We start from the raw sequence: 12820 nt of genomic DNA on the forward strand, positions 1-12820 counted from the left end.
TTGTTTTACTGTCATTGTGGGGATTTTAGGTATGCACAACGATAGAAGAACCAACCCTCCTCCAACACAAATACACCACAACGCAAAAGTCTCCCTCCTGGCCAACTTTGACTCACTCACACTCACTCACACACACTCACACACACCCCACAAACTCAAATGCTCGTTCATTTGCATCGTAGCCCGGAGGCGCGCACACGCTGTTCAGGTTCATAAGCGCAGTACGAGGAGGCGTCACCAGTCATTCAAATTCAGCGAATGAGTATTGCTCACGCCAACGAGAAGAGAGTATGAGTGTTTAGTTCCGAACATTCATAGTAGTCTAAATTGTGCCACGTTCTTTGTTAGTTTTAGTCCATTAACAGTATTATTGGAATTTAGCTTCAATCTTGAGCAGGCAATGTTGAACGAAGCTTCGGGTCAGAAGTACTTTGATGTTTCAAACGGTACTATTGGAATTTATAATGTAATATCGTCAGTGATGCTGGCTGCTGAGAGAAATTGAGGGTTTTGGTTGATCCTATTAATGTTATTCCAATAGATAGAATAATTGAGAAACACCTGTTCATTTGCATCCGGTCAGTTATGAAGACGGGTACTCTTAGAAGCGCCAGGACATCATTTGCATGAAACTGCAGCAAGGTAAGATGCGCTACATTTTTCACTCTACTGACAAACCAGTTTCATGTGACTGTTACTATGATTTTTTTTTTTCTCCCCAAAATGAATTACAATTATTTGATAATTCGACACTGTTAATATATTATAGTGGCATTTCCAAAGTACATACATTTATCATGCGTCAAAGGGTAAGCCAATTCGGTTGCAAAATGTTTCTTAAATGGAAGATAAGGGAACGAAACGGGGGCTTACCCTTTGACGCATGGCATGTTGAATGTGATGCCGAGACTGCTTTTCCACTTTTAAAATGTATATCAAACAAAAACTAATGATTGTAAAGTTTAACGAACCATAAAACTCTATGCACAAGGACTACTTTGAACAATTTCCACAAAGATTTGTGCCGTTATCTGTTACCACATTTTGCATCTGCACTGTTCTAGAAGTAAATGTGTTTTTGTAAAATTCTGTGGGAATTGTAAAAGTAGTCCTTGTACTTAGTTTGATTAACTTTGCAATAATTGTTTTTTGTTCGACATTTTTAGGTAAAAAAAAAAAAGATTCTGAATCTCAACATCAGTCTTATCTTGCAATTGCCCAGCTGACTTCCATAACTCATCCTAGGTGCCATCTTTTTTTTTTTTTAAGCGCTCCACTGAAAGGAAAACCTTATGTCCTCAATTCCCACCCCTCCAAATTCCCGTCTGCACTGGCACACAGACACAGACCTGACTGTCTGCCGCTAGGACAGTACATTAGTACCCTACTTCAGATAACATAATCAGGGAGTTTACACATTACTCTATTTACTCATGGACATCTTTGATCCTATTAAAATGCACTCTGACCACATTTTGAACAAAGTGTTATGATGGGAGTTACTGCACTATGGTTTATCTACCTGCTTGTCAACATGCCAAGAGAACTGGACATATTTACTGTGGCAGATTACTTCACCTTTAGCCTGGGGGTGTTTTTCTGTCTGTTACAAAACTTAATATGTGTGTATTTCTGATCTGTCCCTAGGTCAGTTGATCTCAGACTTATGTGACGCACACATGAAAACATGCCATTGTTTTTAGGAGGAGAAATATTTTGTCTGGTGTGGGGGGGTAGAAAGCAAAGCTGTTTCCTGAGAAGTGGGCTCTCCTAACAATGGCCTATGGTCTCGGAACAGTTGGCGGTTCTCGGGCCAAAGCAACATCTGAGGGGGGTGGTAGGATGTTGAGAGATTAGCCGAGAAAAGAGAAAGGGACAACATAATGGCTTGAGACATAGAGGAGAGTGGTGTTTTTGGGACTTTCTTAAAATACAGTTATGTCCAGCTGGCGGTGTTGTCTAACGGGGGTTAAGCAGTCATTTGTTTAGGTCACATTTGCCCATGTAGTTTCAGCACTCTAAGTCTCAGACAATTCGATTCAATAACATATATTCAGTCCACTTCACTTCTTACCACACATTGCAATACATTTCAAGTCACTTTTTAGAGTTGTAATGTAAAAAATATTGGTTTAAATGAAAAACCACAGTGTCAAATACTTTGTTCACCTCATGGTTGTCATGTCGTCTACTAAGCCTAAAGATCATACACTAGAGGCAAGGGTTACACCTATGATAACTAGGTAATGACAGATGTTAAGATGGACAATGACACCTCACGGGACTGAGACTTGTTTAACAGCTGCGGTTGTAGAGTGTCTGTTAATATGGGTATGAGAGTGAGTGGGAAGGGTTTATTCCCCTTCAAGACAAGGCACAGTAACTGTTAAATATTTGATGGCTCTGTACTGAATCTAGTGACTGTCGGTAAATGAATATTGCCTCAGACTGCGTCATTGCAGCACCTGATCCTGCCCCCTCCTTCCCCCAGTACATTGTGTCTAACTGTGCTGTTTAACTATAACACATGTCCAAGTGCCGGTCTCCACTCTGCATAATGTGTTGAAGGAGATAGTTTGCCTCAATCAAATGTTTTAAGTAAAATGTCTGAAAGATATGAGCTGTGTCCATTTTCCACATTATAATGTATCTTGTGGTGCTAACATTTGCAATCCATGTCTGCTGATTTTATGTGGTAATGTATTTAACTATAACCCACTTTAACCCCATATGTTCCTCTTTTTCTGTATTGCAGATCAAGACGGTGAGTCCAACTGTACCCGATTCAAAGAGAAACTGGGAAACAAGCCTGGGGAAAAGGACTGAGGACCACGACACCTGTGCCCAGTCTACCCCCAAGCCTAACACCCCCCCCCCCCACCCCCAAAAAAGAAACCTTAAATCCACCATGTCTCTCAACACCTTCCACCTGATGGAGACCCTCAAGAACTCCCCGTCCGTTTTACGCCGCCGCTTCCGCCGTGACCGCACCGAGTCCCTCTCCCACGGCGACCCGCTCTTCAAGGTCCACTACCTGGGCACTGAGAAAATCTTCTCCCTGGATCTACAGCAGGCCCAGGATGCCATAGCCCGGCTGCTCGACGGGGCCTCCAACGGAAAGAAACTGAGCAAAGACCACGCGTTGGTGGTTCGTCCACGCTATGTGGAAGTCAAAGAGCTCAGCACAGGACGCCAGCTCACTAAGACGTACCTCCAGGACATAGCCTACTGCGCGGCCGACGCCACCAGACCCAACGTGTTTCTGTACATCTGTAAGCATCACGGGCAACAGCTGCACTGCCGGGTGTTTTGGTGTAGCCGGGCGGAGCGGGCACGGGACATGACGGCCTGCCTGGCACACTCCTTCCAGAGGGCACTGAGTGACTGGCAGGGGGACGGGGACGTTGGGTTAGGGGGAAGTACCGGCACTCTGACCCCAGAAAAGGACAGGGTAAAGGAGGGAGAGGATATGCCTAGCACCACTACGAACCCCAAAAGCTCCATACAACCAGACAGCTGTGGAAGAGGTGAGAACACAGGCCTGACACGCTGAAATATTAATAGAAACCAAATTGTTCAGGGGGTTGCCTAGCAATAGGGGAAACTGTCAAAGGGATGAATTGATAGTCTTTTGTTCACACATGAATGTGTCTGTACCTGTATTTCCACATTGCACCTGTCTGCTCTTGAGAGTTGTTTGCTATAAAACCAAGCCCAGCCAGCCTGTCTAACTCCCTCCCCCTCTCTCCTCTGTTTGTTTGCAGGCCGTTGGAAGAAGAGGAGCTCCCTGTCTCGTAGTCCACTGAGAGCCATGACCAGGAAGGGCTCCGCCTCTGACATCTGGCACTGAGACCCCGATCCCCAGCATGGGACACGGAACTGACGACATCCCCAGTGGCTAGCTACAGCACGGAGGGAGGGATTGAAGGAACCCACCACTACTGGACACAACAGGATTGAAAGAAGAAAAGAAAAAAAGGATTGAGGGAGATCACTGCTGGACTTTCTTTCAAATGAGACATTGCCTTGCTTATATGGTGAGTCTACAGTATGACCGGGCATTAACGGTAGCCTACAAACTGTGGAAGTTAATGACTAGCTACCTTGGCTTTTGCCTCTGGATTACTAGAGAACAAGGTGTTTAGTGTACGCTGTTGGCAGCAACCAGTATTCACCTCAGTGGCCTTGACTCGCTTTCACTGTTGGAACACTTCAAGGCTGAACTGCTCAGTTCCAATGCTACTCCAAGTTACTTGTTTTCCACCGGGTGGCCTTGATACTATGAACTGTCAGTTATGCTTAGAAGACAGGAGCTCAAGGTTCTGTGTGCCTTTTTTAGCTAGACAAGGATATGACTACGGAGTTCACCAAACCTCAATTTCCTCTCTATACAATGCTGAACACAGCCTGGACTGGTTGAAACTGGTCAGAAAGTCATAGCAATGACGGTTGTTTTTTAAACATTTGTATGTATTTATTTTAATGAGTAGTCTTGTTTGTAACACACGGCTCTTCCACCTCTTCTCTTCCTGAAACACTAGATTGTTGTTGTTTTTTTAAAGAGAGGAGGAGCTTAAGTTTGAGCCGAACGTGAGCGCAGTGTTTGTCTTGGTAGAGGGGTTAAAAACGAAGGTGTGTGAGAGGATTCACGGGGCATAAAGGGTTAATTTGAGCAGACCATAGAAGAACATGGGCTATGTTGTCATAGCTAATGTGCGTTCATAGGCAGGGTTTTAATACATTTTAGTATCAATTCATTCGGTTCAGACTTCACTACATACATAATTTAGTCCAGTGGTTCGCAAACTTTTTTGGTCACTGTAGCACCAACTGAATTGTTCTCTGCCTGGAGTACCCCCTCATGTCCATTTTATGAGTGGTCATGAGTGGTCTCATGAGTCTTATCAAGTACCCCCTGTGGCTAGACCAAGTACCCCCAGGGGTCCTAATACTCTTGTTGGGAACCACTAGTCTTGTCAATGCACACTGACTGTTCGCATTATTTATTTTTTGTCGTAACATATTACTATTCATCAAGTGAAATGTAATCCTTAATTAAGTTCCATATGCTTAACTTGTTCCTATAAGGTGTTAGTGTTTGCTAGAAGTGTGTTTTTTTGGGGGGGGGTTTCTACATACTGTATGTCACAGGAGGTTGGTGTCACCTTAATTGGGGAGCAGAGACTCGTAATAGCTGGTGTGGAATGGTATCCAATACATTAAACACATGGTTTCCATGCTTTTGCCATTCCATTTGCTCCGTTCCAGCCATTATTATGAGCCGTCCTCCCCTCAGCAGCCTCCACTGATGTATGTATATATTATTTGCATTTATGTGGAAAAATCACTCACCCATGATCCTCCTTGTTCCTCATTATTACCGTGTGGGTGAAGTATAACCCTGGGTGAGTGATTTTTGGGGCAGGAACGTTGGTTTGCAGTGTTCGGAACTTTGGCAGTGCACCTGCATTCCTATGGGGACATTAAAGTTCTCGTATCCGCCTTGGCCCCGCCCACTCCCTCCCCTCAGTCTGGCTTAACCTAACCTCATGACTCTGCATGTTTCATAACATTAGTGTGTTGGCGTCCTGGCCCCAAGCTCAAATACCTGTGTCTACACACAAACACTCTCTCCTCACACACTTTCTCATGCCACATCCGCTCATTCCATAAAATATACTTCTGATTACTCTGACCACGTCAGGGTTGTATTCATTGGGCACCTCATATCTGCATGGTTTACAGTAAAAGATGCCTCAGTTATTTGACTTGACAAGTTGTCAATGATATCAATAGTTTAACCATTTCTTTTAAATGACTATGTATTGTGATGCATCTCAAACTATAAATGGCACAACCCCATCTTGGGAGGGCAAGTGTCAGGTTTTATGTTGTACTTGTTTTGTACATCCTTGTTTACATATTTTTAAATGCATGTAAGCTATGGAATAAACTTTCATACAATGATACTTTGTATGTTTTCGGAAATGTCTTTCTACCTCAACCGAAGATGCAGCGCTTCAAAACGGCCAACCTCAAGCTAAAAACAAACATCCCGTACCACACTACAGCCTGTACTGTCTGTTTTAGTACTGGTGCCAAGCATTTGATGGAGACTAAACAAGCAGAGGCATATCTATTTAAAATATTATGGGTGGGTCTAACTCTGACTGAAAGAAAACAACATTCCGTTGTGGTGCTGGAGATGGTAGTCAGAAGTTCATGGGATAGGGGGTCATAGGATAAATTGAGGCTTATTTCTCAAGAGACTTTATTCTGACATTTTCCTATAGTTGTTTACACTGGCATTTACCTCAAGCTTCACTCTGATGGAGGTCAAGTTACAGTACACCACGAGATTAAGTACCATACATTCAAATGTGCCCTTATGGTACTAAAGCCCCCCCCCCCAGTAAAATATTTCCTGAAATGGAGGGACTACCTGGACTTATCCGATAAGAAACTGTTGTTTTTGGTTGCAAAGAGTTTTGCTACAGTGTGCACTAATGTATATGACCCTGGTCACTCTTCCTCTGAGGACTCTCCTGAAGCGGGAGTGGCTGGCCTGGTGCCGCTGCCCTGTCGTCTCTGGACCTCAAAGTCTCGATATGGAGATGCCTCAGACTTCACCACTTCTATGAAGGGAGAGAGCGAATGAAAGTGAGGACAGAGTGCTCAATTTACAGAGGAAGGCCATTGTCACATACAGTCCAACAGCGCCACCTGGCAGCTATCAACTAGAGCAACATTCATGTGTTCGTGAATATTATTGGTTTGATAATGCCATTTATAAACACTTGGCATTGCAGGTCAACAAATTCATATTTGGATGTTTTGGTTCTGTATCCACTCACTTTTTGCCATTTCATCCCCAAAAAATCACTAAACCCCAGCACCATAGGTCTGTCTATTCTAGTCTGTCTTGACAATTTGGCTCTGGGTACAGAGATTAGGTGTATTTCAAAAATTGTAAATACATTTCAAGGAAGTTGTATGTCATGACCTTTTGTTGTAGTACAACACATCCCAGTTGCCATAGACAGCCTAGGTTTCAAGGAAGTTGAGCAGGGCTCCAGAGACCAGGAAGTGCTCTGGGAAGGGAAGGCTGTTCAGGTTAGTGCATATCCAGTGTGAAGGGGTTAGAGGGAGATGGAATGGTGCACAGGCACAGCAGCTCACGCTACATCTCATAGCCATATTCCTATGAGGAGAGGCAACGGGGGAAAATGTATAGCTGATCAGATAAGTATTGGATTCTGTGTTTCGCTGGACTATTGCTTTGGCGGGATGCAAACAAAAAATGTAAACTGTCGGAACCTTGTGATCCCCATGTCTGTGATGGACTTGAGTTTCATGGGCGTGTCCTTCACCATCGAATCAGTGCCACTGATGTTGCTCAGGCGCTCGTGATTGGACCGTATCCAGGCTTATGGGCGGCCATTCATGACGTAGCTGGCCAATGGGAAAAGAGTGCAATTCACTTACAGAAGAGAATTTTTTTTATTGCAACAATATCAATATTACACATCAATACAGGGACATTCATGTGAATACAATGAAAAAAATAGAACACATGGCGAACCCCCCCCCAAAAAGTTATAATAATCGAGGACATCATTAATATGTGACAAGGCAATGAGACATTAACTATTAACAGACATTCAGAGACATGACTTCTAATAATTTTTCCAACTTTAAGTTTCAAAAGTTTGAGGGATTTATAAAATTGTAACAGAAAAAAAACTAAAATAAGGAATTTTTCTACCCCATTTACATTTGGGAATATAATATTTGGCCAAGAGAATAATAATATTAATAAAATCATTATGATCAGAATTACAAGGATAAGCATAATACCATTTAACAGGTAAAAGGTTAATTCTGGAGATTTTATACACAACCATTCATTAATTTCAATCCATAGTTTACTAGAATGGCGGCATGAATTGTTTTAATGCTTTATAGATTCTGAATCAGAGGAACAAAAAACAAGGCATATTGTCAAAATTGAATCTTTTGTGCAAGAAATCATTAACAGGGTAGATGGAAGAACATTTTTAAAATGAGTTTCTTTAACTTTTGGAATAACTAGACAAGTAAGGTAAAAGGTAGTCGCTTTTGACCATAGCATGGGTTGGTCACTTCCATTTCAATATATTGAATTATAATCACCAAAAATTACTTCATTAACTGACAATCGTATCCACTTATTGTTGCATTTTCTATCCAAAAGATTCAAGTCATTAATTTGTAAAATGGAAAAGAGATAACCTCATAATATAACAAAGTGGTCTTAATAAGTCCTAGTAAAGGAAGTGGAATTGCTTTGGAAACCTTCAAATATTCTCTGAGTAATATTAACCTGAAATTTACCAATGAACTCATCAAACGGCAAAAACTCTCCAGTGTTGTCTACCAAATCACATACAAAATGAATACCCATGTGAAACCAAAGGCCTTATATGGATTTCCTATTAATTGTAATAACTCTATTCCAAATCAATGTTTTGTGGGGGGAAAAAATTGTGCTTGAATATCATTTTCCAGAAAAATAACATTTGCTGGTGAAACTTAGACAATTTCACAGGTAATTTTGGAGGGTCAAAATCACATTTCATTAGGAATTCAAGTCCACCAAGTTTATTAAACAGACTGTTAGGGATATGATACCACAGAGGTAGGATTAGACAGACATAATTTCAACCGTTTAATTCTAAAAGCACCCACTAACGACTCAAACTCAATAGCCTGTAAACAAACCTCCATGATCATAGTCTTTCACTAATTGTGATTTCTGAATATAATGCGTTTTATTCCTCCAAACAAATCTAAATATAACAGAATTGACTTTTTTTGTGTTATTAGAAGAAAGAAAAAGGGACTGACTTGGGTAAAATATTCTAGATAAACCATCTGTCTTGGACAAAAGAACATGACCCAAAATTGAGAGATCACGTTGCAGCCACTGACTTAATGAAACTCTCATGGAATTAATCATATTATCGATGTTTAAAGATTTTTATCTGAAACATTTTTAGTGATAACAATTCTTAAATATTTAACTTCCTTTTTAACAGGTATGGAGGCCATGTTGACGGAGTCACAGCAATGAATTGGTATGAAATCACATTTGTTTGAGTCAACCCAGAGGCCATAGAAAATGTCTTGATTGTCAATAGCCAAGGGAATAGCCGCTCTATCCTTTAGGAAAAGGGCTGTATCATCTGCAAATTGACTGATATTTATATCTTTACCAAAAATACGGATCGCTTTTAAATTCTCAGATTTGTTAAGAAATACGGCTAGTAAATCAGTGGCTAAAATAAATAAAAATGGGGAGATTGGACAACCCTGTCTAATTCCTCTAGCAATAGAGAAACGAGGGGATGTGCCATTACTCATAGCCACCGAACTGCTAATATCATTATACATCATCCTTATCAGAAATTCTCCCCAAACCCAAAAGTAAAGAGAGTTCTAAATAAAAAGTTGTGTTCTAAAGTGTCAAAAGCCTTAAAAAAATCTAAAAACAATATAAAGCCATCATCTTCTATGAACTGTAATCTAAAATCAATTGTCTATGGTTATGGATACTCCTTCCTTTAATGAAGACTGATTGACTTTCTTATTATATCATCAAGGCCTTTTTTCAGCCTATTAGCACAGACATGGGCTAGTAACTTATAGTCAGTTGCCAACAACGTGATTGGTCTCCAATTGTCCAGGTAAAGAGAGTCCTTCTTTGGTTTGGGTATAAGAACTATTAGTCCCTGTTCTCAAAGAAGGAGGTAAGATAGCATTAGCAATACCCTCTTTGTAGACCGAAAGCAATAACTCTCTATCAGGCCAAAAATGTCGATAGAATTCAGGAGTCAGGCCATCTGGTCCAAGCGATTTACCTATAGGCATTTGTTTAATGGCTTGGTCCAACTCATTAATATCTATATCAGAATCACAGAGTTTCTTAAACCTTTCTTCTATAGGCTTAACAGAGATATTAACTGAATCAAAAAAGGAACCCAAGTCACCTTCTGAAAGATGAGATTGATATAGTGAACTGTAGAAAAAAAGTGTATTTTCTTATTAATCACTTCAAGATCATCAGATATAGTTTCATTTACATAAATGGATGAAATACTATTCCTAGTCTGCCTACTCTTCTCCAAGTTAAAGAAATAAGATGAGTTTTTTCAATCCATTTGGCCTTTGAACGGATGAAGGCACCGCATGCCTTATCGTTGTATATGTCGTCCAGATCACATTGGCATTTAGCAAGCTCTGCCTTTTCATCTTCATTTAAATCATATTTATTGCTCAGCCTGTTAATATCAATAATAATATCCATCTGCTTGGGGAATCATTTCTGAGCTAGCATTTTACCAGTAGAGATGGCAAGACATCGAATTCTGAATTGAATCATTTTCCATTTGTTAGTAGAAGAGGAGAATCGAGACAGGTCTCTCTGATAAGAGCTTTAGACTGTAAACAAAATGACTCATTCTTCAAAAGAAAAGAGGTACATTTCCAGTATGCTTTAGAACATCTTGTCATTATCAAAACAAAAGGAAAGAATAATGGAACAATGGTCTGTCAGAGGAGCTGAGGAAATACTACATTCACTGACTTCCTGAAGAGAAGACAGTCAGAAGGAAATATGACTGTTTGATTCCTTATTGAAACTGAGTGGAATACAATGATGACTACTCACAGGAACTGCTATCTCCCTCTCACTGGGGGAGGCTGGTAGGAGATGGACCTCACTGCTGCTCCTGTGGAAAATGATAGTTCAATTATTGTGTGTGTGCATGAGTTCGTGTTTGTGTTTCAAATATGCACGTGTGTATTTGTGTGTGTAGGTTTTTACTCATCTAGCCCCTTACTTGTGGGTATGGTGGTTGGGCCCCTGGGATGAGTGCTGCTGCTGCTGCCTTGGCATGCGTTGTGGCCTCTGAGGGCCCTGATGAGGCCTCTGGTGGTCCCCGGGCAGTGGGGAGATGGTGTCACTAGCCAGGCTGTCGGTGCTACTGAAGGAGGAGGCTGCCGACACCATAAACACAGGGGAATGTCAACCCTGAAGGGGTCATGTTCAGTATGGCACACAATATCAAAAGGTTTGCAACAGAAAATTAAAATCTGTGTTCTAGTTGGACAAGTTAAGGTACTTAAGGTAGAATTTCCCTGTTCTAAAACTTTTTCTCATTACTGTCCTGGAATAAAAGAAGAATCATAATATAGACTTAATATAGGCTCATTGTCAATTTCTGGATGTTTGAGTAAACAGGATAAACACAGAGTTATTAGTTATACTCTTCATTGACTACATTGACTGAGGGGGAAGCCAAGGTTGAAGGTACCGGAAACCATATATGAAGAGACAAGATAGGAGTGTCCTGATGATAATTCAAGGGAGATTATTCAAGATTGATGTGGAAATTGGACATCTATTCATGTCCTGAGGATGTTGGGAAATGCCTTCAAAACAGCCGCTAGGGGCAACAGTGAGTGCTATTACCATCAAATAGGCTTTGGTTTTGTGGACAGGGGAGGTGGATGGGTGTAATTCCATGATTCTAGATTTGAAGGTTGTGTGTTCAATTCCAGTCATGGACACTGTTTATTATTTGTTTTTCACCCTATCCTTAACCTTTCAGAATGAGTGCCTAAACTTAACCCTTAACTTTGAAATCTGAAGTTTGGAGAAATGGAACGATACAGCGCTGCAGGAGAAACAAAAACACTTTGAAACTGTATGTTTGGAGAAACTTTTACTTTTGAAATTTGGGAACATGGATGAACATCTAATTCTTCAGTGAGACTGAGAGCTTCTTGCATAATTCATGTTTTCTGGATCTTTAAGTCATTTATACATTGATTGGATGGAGATTTATCTGGTTCTAGAACTATAAGAACTAACCTGCAATGATCCCAATAAGGCCAGGTCTGTCAGAAAGTGCTGCAGTTTCTTCCTCTGCTCCCTCTCTTGCTTGTGCCACACACACACACACACACACACACACACACACACACACACACACACACACACACACACACACACACACACACACACACACACACACACACACACACACACACACACACACACACACACTTTGTTTTTTTCTCAAAATCTTATATATTCATCTTATTTTGTGAGTTTCATATTTTGGCAAATGTTGTTCATCTGAAAGGAAGGACCTCAGCAGGGTGCATGGAAAATAAAATACCCCCTCATCTCCTAGCAACGCCTTAGCATCAGCATCCTTGACAAGTAGCCTAATATATGGTGCACAATTAAATACATCTACTGACATTTAGATGAATGCAAAGGAAATATAAATAAAAAGGTTATCACGAGCTGTGTTTGAATCATTCGATAACATTTCAACTGTGGGTGATTGAATAGGCCTACATAGGCTACAGGACACGTTTCATTGTAATCAACCGATTCATAATGATTCTTTTACAAAACAGAATAGAGGCCTCGTTTTAGGCTGGTTACTTACACTGCCGCTGCTCATCTTGTTGTCACTGTAAAAATCTAAACCTAGAACGGTGTATTTTAGCACATTTGCTGTGTGTTAAGTTTCGCTGTCAAACCTACATAAAAAGATGCGATTGCAAACGCACATATTCCTTCCCTCTTTTTTCATTCATCTTCACTTAATTTATTCTGCATCATTAATTAATGCGTCTTTCTGCGATACAATTAGAAAATGTTGTTTAAAGACAGAGATCTACATTACGGATCTTATTTCGGGAGACACTTGTTTTTCGAGCTTATCTCTTAGGTGTTGTCTAACACACGCAAGGTATCATCTAT

At 40.8% G+C, this 12820-nt stretch overlaps 1 protein-coding gene across 1 annotated transcript; it reads left to right on the plus strand.

Annotated features, from left to right (window-relative positions):
• The first annotated feature begins 239 nt into the window (after nucleotides 1–239).
• On the plus strand, nucleotides 240–5969 carry LOC139561723 (low density lipoprotein receptor adapter protein 1). Its single transcript, XM_071378989.1, has 3 exons — nucleotides 240–642; nucleotides 2756–3527; nucleotides 3765–5969. Exons 2-3 carry the CDS (start codon nucleotides 2909–2911, stop codon nucleotides 3848–3850), a joined length of 705 nt encoding a protein of 234 aa, XP_071235090.1. The 5' UTR covers nucleotides 240–642; nucleotides 2756–2908; the 3' UTR covers nucleotides 3851–5969.
• The last annotated feature ends 6851 nt before the right edge of the window (nucleotides 5970–12820 follow it).

The sequence above is a fragment of the Salvelinus alpinus genome, chromosome 31, assembly GCF_045679555.1.
Source record: "Salvelinus alpinus chromosome 31, SLU_Salpinus.1, whole genome shotgun sequence".
NCBI classification, from domain to species: domain Eukaryota; kingdom Metazoa; phylum Chordata; class Actinopteri; order Salmoniformes; family Salmonidae; genus Salvelinus; species Salvelinus alpinus.

What these genes read in the sequence shown, in the direction of transcription:
- LOC139561723 (XM_071378989.1), top strand. Translation starts at nt 2,909, where the DNA reads ATGTCTCTCAACACCTTCCACCTGATGGAGACCCTCAAGAACTCCCCG. An exon ending in ACCAGACAGCTGTGGAAGAG is followed by an intron (nt 3,528 to 3,764) that starts GTGAGAACACAG and finishes GTTTGTTTGCAG; the next exon opens with GCCGTTGGAAGAAGAGGAGC.